The 12981-nt window shown below is 41.4% G+C and overlaps 1 protein-coding gene across 1 annotated transcript; it reads left to right on the top strand.

Moving 5' to 3' along the window:
- The first annotated feature begins 4757 nt into the window (after nucleotides 1-4757).
- LOC102285460 (olfactory receptor 10H1) lies at nucleotides 4758-5705 on the top strand. The gene has a single exon (XM_005904134.2). The coding sequence runs from the start codon at nucleotides 4758-4760 to the stop codon at nucleotides 5703-5705; it is 948 nt and encodes a 315-aa protein (XP_005904196.2).
- The last annotated feature ends 7276 nt before the right edge of the window (nucleotides 5706-12981 follow it).

The following is a 12981-nucleotide window of genomic DNA, read 5'->3' on the forward strand; positions in this document are numbered from 1 at the left end:
ACCCCTGAGTTTTGGGTGGGGACTGGCCCTTCTGTGAGTTCCTCCAAGTGCCACAGAGCCAGGTCACACTCCTTCTCTGGGGCTGTTCAGTTTAACTGCAGAGAAGCCACTAGTTGTTCTCCTGGTTGGTCAATGACTGGGGCCTTTAGTCCACCTCTTTGCAATCCTGAACCTACACCCATTGTGGTTCTAAGGCTTCTTATTTTACTTAAAAAAAAAATCAGGAGTCTCTACCTCTTAGAGAAGTTTTATGTTTACAGAAAACTGAGCAGACAGTGAGCTTCCCAGATGGCTCAGTGGGTAAAGAATCCACCTGCAATGCAGGAAAAACAGGCGTTGTGGGCTCAGTCCCCGGGTTGGAAAGATCCCCTGGAGGAGGGCATGGCAACCCACTCCAGTATTCTTGCCTGGAGAATCCCCATGGACAGAGTAACCTGGCTACAGTCCATGGGAATCACAGAGTTGGACACAATTGAAGCAACTGAGCAGGCACACATGAGCAGATAGTGCAGAGGATTTCCACATACCCTCTCTCTCCCTGCACTCAGCTTCCCCTGTTATTAACATCCTGCATTAGTGAGTAACTGTGTTACAGTTGCTGAATCAATATTGACATATTATTATAACCAAAGCCCACAGTTTACATTAGAGTTCACTGTTGGTACTGTACAGCCTATGAGTTTTGACAAATGCCCTGTATCATGTATGCAATATATAGTATCTATAAACAGTAGAAACAGTGGCTGACTTTATTTTGGGGAGCTCCAAAATAGCTGGTGGTGAGTGCAGATGGTGAGTGCAGCCATGAAATTAAAAGACACTAACTCCTTGGAAGGAAAGTTATGACCAACCTAGACAGCATATTAAAAAACAGAGACATTGTCAACAAAGGTCCGTCTACTGAAGGCTATGGTTTTTCTAGTAGTCATGTATGGATGTGAGAGTTGGACTATAAAGAAAGCTGAGCACCAAAGAATTGATGCTTTTGAACTGTGGTGTTGGAGAAGACTCTTGAGGGTCCCTTGGACTGCAAGGAAATCCAACCAGTCCATCCTAAAGGAGATTAGTCCTGGGTGTTCATTGGAAGTACTGATGCTGAAGCTGAAACTCCAATACTTTGGCCACCTCATGCAAAGAGCTGACTCATTGGAAAAGACCCTGATGCTGGGAAAGATTGAGGGCAGGAGGAGAAGGGAATGACAGAGGATGAGATGGTTGGATGGCATCACCGACTTAATGAAGATGAGTTTGGGTAAACTCCAGGAGTTGGTGATCGACAGGGAGGCCTGGTGTGCTGCAATTCATGGGGTCGCAAACAGTTGGACACAACTGAGCAACTGAACTGAACTGAACTACACAGAACTGTTTCACCACCTTAAAAACTCCCTTGAGTTCCATCTATTTTTCTCTTCTTCTCTTCTGCTGAGTCCTTGACATGCACCAATCTTTTTATTGTCTCCATAGTTTTGCCTTTTCCCAGAATGAGAAGGTACCAAGCTTAGCGGAGTTCTGCATCCCCATCATCTGAGAAGGTGTATATGCAGCCCTGGGCCACATTCCCAGGACATGTGAGCTCTAGTCTTCCCATAGTTCCCAACTTCCTTTTTTATGTGTATGATTTTTGTGATCTGATTAATATGGAGGGGGAATGTGTGAATAGCCTGGTATGGTGAAGCTGACATTTCTCTGGTCCTGAAAGTGGCTCTGACATTCACTAATAGCCACCAGCAAATGGTGAATGTAACAGAGAGGTTAGGAAAAGATAGGCTTTGAGGTCATTCAGATACAGATTCAGATCCTGGCTCCCCCACTCAGGAGCCATGGTATCTTGGACAAGTGATGTGTCCTCTATGGATGCAGTTGCCACTTCTGTAAAACAGGGATCATAGCAGGGATCTCACAATATTGAGGAACAGATTTAATAAGAATTGCATGACCACGGAACCACATCTAATTAAGGGCAACTATTCTCATCAAGAGTTCAAAATCCAATGCCAGAGATAGTTGTGTATCCAGCATGGTACATTATAATAAAAATCATGATGAAGTTAGAAATGAGGACTTTTAAACTCACTCAGGGTAGTTGTTTGGAAAGCACACAGGAATGAGTGACTAAATTTGCTTTGGAAAGAGATGTCCAGAAAGACTGCACAGAGTAGGTAACATTGATGCAAAAGAACAACAGTTCTTGGTTGGAGAAACCAAGATCTGGGTAGAAGGAGCAGCTAAGTAAATACAATTGTACTCTCTAGATCATTGGTTTTCAACTGGGGGTGATTTTGCCCCCTCCAATGGGGACATTGAAAGTGAAAGTCTCTCAGTCATGTCTGACTCTTTGAGACCCCATGGACTGTAGCCCACCAGGCTTCTCTGTCCATGGAATTCTTCAGGCAAGAATACTGGAGTATGTTGCCATTCCCTTCTCCAGGGGATCTTCCTGACCCAGGGATAGAGCCCAGGTCTCCTGAATTGCAGGCAGATTCTTTACTGTTTGAGCCAGCAGTGAAGCTCACATTGGCAATATCTAATAATGACAGTTTTGGTAGTTACTACTGAGCATAGATTACTGGCATTCAGATAGTAGAGGCTAGAGATGCTGCTAAACACCATATAGTTCACAGAATGGCCTCCATCTCATAACAAAGAATAATTTGTCATAAAATACTGAGAAAACTTGCACTAGACATTTGAAAACCTGGAAGCTTGTAAGCAGAGCCCACTTGATCCGGGTCTCACCCATTCAGCCTCTTCTTGGAAGCTCTTGTTTCTAAGTCATCCACTTTGATTTGCCCCTCTAGGATCTCAGGATATCAGGGCCAAGTGGGGCTTCTGTGGACCTCCAGGCAGATGCAGACTCAGAGGAGACAGAGAAATGAAATTGACTCCAAAGGAGGGAGGCCAAAAAACTCTGGAGACCAATGATGTTGGGGAATGAAACCTCCAGTCCCCAAAGTATCTGGTTCCCCTTCATGTCCTCATTATTAACCTGCCAGGGTTTGATCTAGGACCTGAGCCCACTTAAGAGGGTATATCACCTCCCCCCATTTTTCATGTGTCATAGTAAAATACATGTAATGTACAATTTACCATTTTAGACACATTACAGCATGCAGTTCAGTGGCATGAAGTACATTCATGATGTATGAGCACCGTCTGTCTAGTTCCAGAACCTTCTCAGCACACCCAAAGGAAACCCTATACCCATAAGAGTTCTGTCTCTTCTCCCCTTCCTCCAGCTCCTGGAAACCACTCCTGTGCTTTAAATGCCCACATGAACGTTCATAGCAGCACTATTCACAAGAGGGGAAAAGTGGAAACAACTGACATGTCCATCAATGAGGTGACTGAATAAACAAAATGTGATGTCCATAAAGAAATATTGTTTGACCATAAAAAGGAATGAAGTTCTGACAATGCTACAAGTGGATGAACCTCAAAACATCATGCTGAGTGGAAAAAAAAAAAAAAACAGACCTCAAAGGTCACACAGTGTATGATTCCATTATTTAAAATGTCAGGCACAGGCAAATCTATAGAAACAGAAAGCAGATTAGTGGTTCACTGCAGTTTAAACTTGAAAATGCCTTTTTAAAAAATCACTCAAAAATAGTTGTTATTTATAAAGGCACATTGAAATCTCACTAAATTGAAGTTATTTACTGAATACACTGTCCCTGTGCATGTGTGCTCAGTATGTCCAACTCTTTGTGAGCCTGTGGACTGTAGCCCACTAGGTTCCTCTGTCCAGGGGATTTTCCAAGCAAGAATCTTGGAGTGGCTTGCCATTTCCTTCTTCAGAGGATCTTCCTGATGCAGGGATTGAACCTGTGTCTCCTACACTGCAGGTGAATTCTTTACTGAGTCACCAGGTAGGTTATTTACTGAGCATAGACCATATACATTTGTTCACTGAGTGTATTGAGTTAATTGCCATAGGTAGTACCTACTGTTTTCCAAGTCACAGCCCAAGAATAGCACATTTAGTTCCCACAAAGAATCTTAGAGGCAGGTAGAAAGAAATGGAGGTACAAAGAGGTGACATAACTTGCTCAAGTTTACACAGTGGGCAGAACAGGGACTCAAACTCCCGGACTCTCTCATTGCTTTCCTTGATGGGTATGTTGCATTGTCTCAGTAGGTACAGATGTACCTCATGGGATCTGGAAAACAACAAGAACATTATTCCTACACAGTCTCTTACTTCAGATTCCTTGCATGGATAACTCCAGAGGAAGAATCTGATTGATTCATGTTAAATTGGAGATGCACACTGGTCCAAAGTGTTGTAGACATGGGGTAGGTAGGTCTTCTGGTATCTGAAACTTTGAGAAGAACAAGATTTATCAGAAGGGAGGAGTTGGACAATGGCTGCAAACTCTAGTGAAGGAACATTATATTTTTTGGAAGTAACCAGAGGGAGAGAGGGGTATAGTCTTTGGAGACAGTCAGCCATGGGTTCAAGTCTTTACTCTGCCATTTTGACAGCTTTACCTTGAACAAGATGCTTAGCTTCTCTGAACCAAATATTTTCAGTGCTTATGCTTCAAGTGATCAGAATCATTGATAAAAACATCTCCCCCACTACACTGATAAGAGGATTGCATCGTAGGAGGCTCAGAGTAGGAACTCAGCCAGTGTCATTTGTCATTTGTCAGGACCAGCCCCTTGGACAGAGTCAGGAATGATGGAAACTAATGACCTCCTTCCATCCAGTAGCTGACCTTTCCATGTCACACCTCACTTTAAGAACAGCCCCCATGCAAGGAGCCAACTTCTCAGCAGTGACTGAATTCATCCTTATCGGCTTCTCTACCTTCCCACACCTTCAGCTGATGTTCTTCCTGCTCTTCCTGCTGATGTACTTGTTCACCCTGCTGGGGAACCTGCTCATCATGGCCACCATCTGGAGGGAGCACAGCCTGCACACCCCCATGTACCTCTTCCTGTGCGCCCTCTCCATCTCGGAGATCCTCTACACCTTCGCCATCATCCCGCGCATGCTGGCCGACCTGCTTTCCACCGACCGCTCCATCTCCTTCACAGCCTGTGCCAGCCAGATGTTCTTCTCCTTCACGTTTGGCTTCACACACTCCTTCCTGCTCACAGTCATGGGCTATGACCGCTACGTGGCCATCTGCCACCCCCTGCGCTACAACGTGCTCATGAGCCCCCGAGGCTGCGCCTGTCTGGTGGCCTGGTCCTGGGCTGGAGGCTCAGTCATGGGGTTGGTAGTGACATCTGCCATTTTCCACCTCATCTTTTGTGGACCCAATGAAGTCCACCATTTTGCTTGTCATGTGCCCCCACTATTGAAGTTGGCCTGTGGAACTGAAGTGCAGGTAGTGGCCAAGGGCGTGGGCCTGGTGTGTATCACTGCCCTGCTGGGCTGTGGTCTCCTCATCCTCTTGTCTTACGCCTTCATCGTGGCCGCCATCTTGAGGATCCCCTCAGCCGAGGGCCGGCACAAAGCCTTCTCCACGTGTGCGTCCCACCTCACCGTGGTGGTCGTGCACTACGGCTTTGCCTCTGTCATCTACCTCAAGCCCAAGGGTCCCCAGTCTCTGGAAGGAGACACGCTGATGGGCATCACCTACACGGTCCTCACTCCCTTCCTGAGCCCCATCATCTTCAGTCTCAGGAACAAGGAGCTGAAGATCGCCATGAAGAAGACCTTCCTCAGCAAGCTGTACCCTGAAAAAATATGATTATCTGGGAAGAATTCCTTGGAAATAGCTAAATTGGGTTATCAGATGCTACCATCAAAGGTGACACCCTGCAAGCATGTAATAACCAACATCTGTCTGATGCTTTATGGTTTACAAGGACCCTTATCGGCAGTATACAAATGTTTGCAAAATGGTTCAACAGGCCCTGAATGTATTCAGGATGGAAAGATGTATGAAACAATGACATGCATGAAGTCAGATTCATTGATTTCCTATCTGTTGCAGGACATTTGGCCAGGTAGCATTAAACCCAAAATCTGTTTTTCTCCTGCCAGAAACCAGGGTAGACTAATTACTCCCACCACCATAAACCCACATTGTAAAGAGAAATGGACGAGGCCATGCCTTTACTTTCTACTAGGTGGCAACAGGGCTTCCTTTGTGGCTCAGCTGTTAAAGAATCCTCCTGCATGCAGAATACCTGGGTTCAATCCCTGGGTTGAGAAGATCCCTTGGAGAAGGGAAAGGCTACCCACTCCAGTATTCTGGCCTGGAGAATTCCATGATACTGTATAGTCCATGGGGTCGCAAAGAGTCAGACACGACTGAGCAACTTTCACTTTTCAGGCGGCATCACGTAGCTACAACTCAACTTTTATGAGGCTACATAAGACTAAGTCAGATTACAGCAGAGGAGTTCTAAGCACCCTAAATTTCAGCACTGCATAACCTGTAATAAGCAAACTGAGAAAAAGTTGAGGACATCTCCAAGTTTCAAGTGTGAATCTTGAGCAGCTGCAGAGAGATAAAGAAGTCTCTTTAGTTAGGTGAGGGAAAGAAGTCCCTCAGTGAGAAATCACCTGCTGTGTTGGAAAGTCCCTGGAGAATCCCCATGGACAGAGGAGCCTGGCAAGATACAACTGAGGCGACTTGGCATACTTCATAGTACTTATAATTTGTTGAAAATATGTATATTCAAGAGAATGACAAATACTGTATGATATCCCTTATAAGTGGAATTGTAAAAAGGTACTCATAAAAATAGAGAGTTGAATGGTGGCTGTCAGGGGCTGAGGGGTGGGAGAACTGGGACAATGTTGTTTAACGGCACAAATTTGCAACCAGTTGATCAACCAGAAGATCAACAAGATCTTGTGGGTCAACAATGCAGCATTGTGGGTATAGACAATAATACTGTATTATCAAGCTCAAAGTTACTAAGAGACTTTGTCTTCATTGTCACTCTCCAAAAAGATATGATAACTATGTGACATGACAGAAGCGTTAGCTAACACTGCAGTGGTAATCATATTGCAATATACAAATGTATGCATGTATATATTCTAAACTTACACACTATTATATGTCAACTATATCTCAATTTAAAAAGTCCCTTGACATCAGCCCAGTTTGCTCAGTCGGTAGAGCTTGAGACTCTTAATGCTGGAGAGGGTGCGAAGAAAAGGGAACCCTCTTATATTGTTGGTGGGAATGCAAACTAGTACAGCCACTATGGAGAACAGTGTGGAGATTCCTTAAAAAACTGGAAATAGAACTGCCATATGACCCAGAAATCCCAGTGCTGAGCATACACACCAAGGAAACCAGAATTGAAAGAGACACGTGTACCCCCAATGTTCATCGCAGCACAGTTTACAATAGCTAGGGCATGGAAATAACCTAGATGTCCATCAACAGATGAATGGATAAGAAAGCTGTAGTTCATATACACAATGGAATATTACTCAACTATTAAAAAGAATGCATTTGAATCAGTTCTAATGAGGTGGATGAAACTGGAGCCTGTTATACAGAGTGAAGTGTGTCAGAAAGAAAAACACCAATACAGTATATATATAGAATTTAGAAAGATGGTAACGATGACCCTATATGCAAGACAGCAAAAGAGACACAGATGTAAAGAACAGACTTTTGGACTCTGTGGGAGAAGGCAAGGGTGGGATGATTTGAGAGAATGGCATTGAAACATGTATATTACCATATGTGAAATAGATTGCCAGTCCAGGTTCGATGCATGAGACAGGGTGCTCAGGGCTGGTGCACTGGGATGACCCTGAGGGATGGGATGGTGCATGAGGTGGGAGAAGGGTTCAGGATGGGGAACACATGTACACCCATGGCTGATTCATGTCAATGTATGGCAAGAACCACTACAATATTGTATGTAAAGTAATTAGCCTCCAATTAAAATAAACAAATTAATAATAAAAAAGTAAATAACAATATTTTAAGGTATATAATAATGAAATACAAATGTATCAAAAACTTGTGGGATGCAACTAAAGTGGTATACAAAGAATAATTAATTTTTATGAAATGATAAATGGTTTGGAAGATTCAACATTGCCAAGAGGCCAATCTTTCTCTAATTGATCTTTAGAGTGCATGCAATTCTTATCAGAATACTAGTCGACTTTTTTTTTTTTATGAAAAATGACAATCTGAACAAAGGACCAAGAATCCAGAAACAAACCCACATATACAGCCACCTGATATATTAGAATTCACTGGAGGGAAGAGGAAAGGAGTTGATATTTTAAATACATGATCCTGGGTCCAGACAAGTGGCTATCTATATGAAAAAATTGGTGTACCTTGAATATATAAAAATTAATTGGAAACCAATGAAGACCAAATGTGAAAGCTAAAGTAATTAAGCTTCTAGAAGAAAGCACAGCAGAATGTGTTCATCACTCAGAGAAAGTAGGGGGTTCTTAAACAGGAAACAAAATACATTAACTTCTAGCAGGGGAAAATGAGAAAATCTACTTCATTAAAATTAAGAACCTTTGATGACAAAGACAGCATTAAGGGAATAAAAATTCAAGTCCCAAATTGTGCAAGCATTTGTATCTAAATTACATAAATCAATAAGAAAAAGCAAACAAGTTTAATATTGGGCAAAAGCCTAACAGACGCTTCACAAAAGAGGATATGCTGCTAAGTCACTTCAGTCGTGTCCGACTCTGTGTGACCCCATAGATGTCAGCCCACGAGGCTCCCTGTCCCTGGGATTCTCCAGGCAAGAACACTGGAGTGGGTTGCCATTTCCTTCTCCAATGCAGGAAAGTGAAAAGTGAGAGTGAAGTCGCTCAGTCGTGTCCAACTCTTAGCGACCCCATGGACTGCAGCCCACCAGGCTCCTTCGTCCATGGGATTTTCCAGGCAAGAGTACTGGAGTGAGTTGCCATTGCCTTCTCCAAAAAAGGATATAAAAATGGCCAATAAATACATGAAGAGGAGATCAACCTCATTAGGGATTAAGGAAACACAAATTAAGGCCTAATGAAATGCAACTACATCTCGATCAAAATGATGGAAATTAAAATAAATAATGATAGCAAGTGTTAAACCTGGCAGCTAGAGAAGCTTTTACATTGTTGGTGTAAACTGGTAAAACAACTTCAGGAAAATGTTATTCCGGCTATTTTCCTGTGTATATACCTGAATATATTCCAAAAGTAGTGACTGCTTATACCCACCAAAAGACATGTAAACAACAACCACAGGACTTCATTCATAATAAATCAAAAAGAGAAATAACATACATTTCTAACACCTGTTATTTTCATACAATAGAACATGACACTATAATGAAAAAGATAAACCACTGATAACTGTAACAACACACATCAATATACTGGCATAAATAACACTGGATGAAGGAAGTCAGACACAGAAGAGAATATAGCATGATTCCTTTTGTATCAAGTTTAGAAACATGTAAAATGACCTAGGTGTTAGAAGTTAGATGGTATTAGAAGTGAGAGTGACTACTCTTGGGAAGGAATTCTGACTAGGAAGAGACATGCTGCTTCTGGACTATATATAGTGGTCAATATTCACCAAATTTTCAGTTAAGATTTGTGTTCCTTTCTAAAAGTATTACATGTATTAAACTGGTTTTTTTAATGCAAAAAAAGTCCCTTGATAAATTTATAGCATTAGAAATTTATGCATTCAAAATAGCAATTTATAATACTTGGACACTCTTTAATAGTGATGCAGTTTTATACAACAATAAATGTAATTAAGATGTATGAGTAATATTAAAATTAGCCAGTGTTAAAAAATTTTGTTTATTCATGTATAAGTTGAATAGCAAACTGTATGTCATTACCCTAAATTTGAATTCGGTCTTTCTCTATAACTTGAGCAGTAAGAACATTGCATGTTACCACGAAGTGGGAAGAAGTGGAAAAAATTTCAGTCAGACTGAGGATACCAGAACATCCTCCTTTGCATAATATACTGCATGCTTCACATTACCCTTCCAATACATTATTTTATTACAGTCTCACAATTGGATATCAGAGCAGATAAATTCACATCTACTCCACTTGACAGAGGGGAATGTGTTAGTCGCTCAGTGGATCCCCAACACAGGGATGGAACCCAGGTCTTCTGCATTGCAGGCAGATTCTTTACTGTCTGAGCCACCAGGGAAATTGAGGCTCAAAATTGTTGCATGATTCATCCAAGATCACACAAGTTAGACCTTCCCCTACAGGTCTTCTCTGATTTCCATGGCTCTCCACCCAAAGCATCACACGTCATTTTCACACAATGGGTTTTGTGGGTCCCCCAATCCCAGGTGGCACTAGTGGTAAAGAACCTGCCTGCCAGTGCAGGAGATGTAAGAGATGCAGGTTCGATCCCTGGGTCGGGAAGATCCCCTGCAGGAGGGCATGGCAACCTACTCCAGCATTCTTGCCTGGAAAACCCTATGGACAGAGGAGCCTGGCAGGCTATAGTCCATGGGGTCGCAAAGAGTCAGACATGACTGAGAGACTAAGCACAGCACAGCACATTGCTATATGTCCTTAGGCAGGTCACTTCCCTTCTTTGAGCCTGAAAGTCGCTCAGTTGTGTCCGACTTTTTGTGACTCCATGGACTATACAGTCCATTCTGTACAGTACAGTCCAATTCTCCAGGTCAGAATACTGGAGTGGGTACCCTTTCCCTTCTCCAGGGGATCTTCCCAACCCAGGGATTGAACCCAGGTCTCCTGCACTGCAGGTGGATTCTTTACCAGCTGAACCACAAGGGAAGCCCTCTTTGAGCCTAATCTTTAACAATAAAAAGCACCTACCTTCTAAGACAGTTATGAGACTGAAGTAAGACAATGTTTGTGAAGGGCTTAGAATGGTGCCTGGCACATAGATATACTCCATAAAGAGTAGTTGAGATGATATTATAATTTCAAGTTTTGCTAAATGAGCCTGGGAACAGAGAGAGGGGCATTGGTTGAGGAGTTGTTCAATGGTCCCCCAACTTTGACTATCATCTGGGTTATCAATGTGACCAAGAAAGCGGGACCTCAGTGAAGAGCATTTTTTTCTAGAAGGGGGTGCTTAGCAGAAATGCTACTCCAATGATCTTCCTGACCTGCTCCCTTTCTCCCAGGATCCCCTTCTCTACAAATAAACTCTTCCTTTCTATGGCTACTAGTCCTTAGGAGTGGTCCCCAAGACTCAGCTCTATGGCAACGGCTGATGGGCAAAGAGATAGGTGATACCTTGCAATCTAAAGAGAGAGAGAGAAAAAAAAAACAAAAACAGATGCTTAGAATTGCAGATAGGGCTGTGCAGTGGTAAAGTGATGAAACAAAGTGGCTTTGGTTAAATCACATGTAATCTCTTAGATTCAGTTTCCCATCATTAAAATGTATTTAATGATAAGGTAGTCACCTCTTAGGATGGTCCTGAGAATTAAATATTATCTATATAGGGCAATGAACAGTGACTTTCAACCAATAAGCCAGCTTTAAATAAATACCAGCTTTAAAAATGTATTTAATAATTAATAGGAGCATCTCAATACATAAGGCAAACACTAACAAACATAAAAGGAGAAATTGACAGTAACACAATAATAGTAGGAGACTTTAACACCCCACTCACACCAATCATCAAAACAGAAAATTAACAAGGAAACACAAGTCTTAAATGATACATTAGATGAGATGGATCTCATTGATATCTTTAGGACATTTCATCCAAATGCAGAAAATTACACCTTCTTCTCAAGTGCACTTGGAACATTCTCCAGGATAGACCACATCTTGGGTCACAAATCAAACTTCAGTAAATTTAAGAAAATTGAAATTATATCAAGCATCTTCTCTGACCACAACGCTATGAGACTAGGTATCAGTTACAAGAAAAAAACTGTAAGAAACACAAACACATGGAGATTAAACAACACGTTTCTAAATAACCAACAGGTTACTGAAGAAATCAAAGGGAAATCAAAAAATTTCTAGAAACAAATGACAACAAAAACACAATAACTCAAAATCTGTGGGATGCAGCAAAAGCAGTTCTAAGAGGGAAGTTTATAGCAATACAATTCTGCCTCAGGAAACAAGAAAAACATCGAATAGACAAACTAACTTTACACCTAAAACAACTGGAAAAAGAAGAACAACACCACCCCACCCACCCCCAGTTAGTAGAAGGAAAGAGAATATAAAGATCTGAGCAGAAATAAATGAAAAAGAAATGAAAGAAACAATAGTAAAGATTAATAAAACTAAAAGCTGATTCTTTGAGAAGATAAACAAAATTGACAAACCTTTAGCCAGACTCATCAAGAAAAAAAGAAGAATCAAATCAACAAAATTAGAAATGAAGGTTACAATAGACAATGCAGAAATGCAAAGGATTATAAGATATTATTATGAAAAATTGTATGGCAATAAAATGGATAACCTGGAAGAAATAGATTCTTAGAAAAGTTCAATCTTCCAAGAATGAACCAGGAAGAAATAGAAATTATGAACAACCCAATTACAAGCACTGAAATTGAAGCTGTGATAAAAAATCTACCCCCACCCCCAAAAAAAAGCCAAGGACCAGATGGCTTCACTGGAGAATTCTATCAAACATTTAGAGAAGAGCTAATGCCTATCCTTCTAAAACTCTTTCAAAAATTGCAGAGGAAGGAACATTTCCAAACTCATTCTATGAGGCCACCATCATCCTGATACCAAAACCAGACAAAGACAACAATGACAAAAATGAAAACTACAGGCCAATATCACTAATGAACAAAGCTGCAAAAATCCTCAATAAAATTTTAGCAAACAGAATTCAGCAACACATCAAAAGCTCATACACCATGATCAAGTTGGGTTTATTCTAGGAATGCAACGATTCTTCAATATATGCAAATCAATCAATATAATGCACCATATTAACAAATTGAAAGATAAAAACTGTATGATCAAGTTTAAAAATAAAATAAAATTAAAAAAATAAAATAAAATGGGCACTAAAAAAAAAAAAAGCA

This window comes from Bos mutus, chromosome 7 (assembly GCF_027580195.1).
Source record: "Bos mutus isolate GX-2022 chromosome 7, NWIPB_WYAK_1.1, whole genome shotgun sequence".
NCBI lineage: Eukaryota > Metazoa > Chordata > Mammalia > Artiodactyla > Bovidae > Bos > Bos mutus.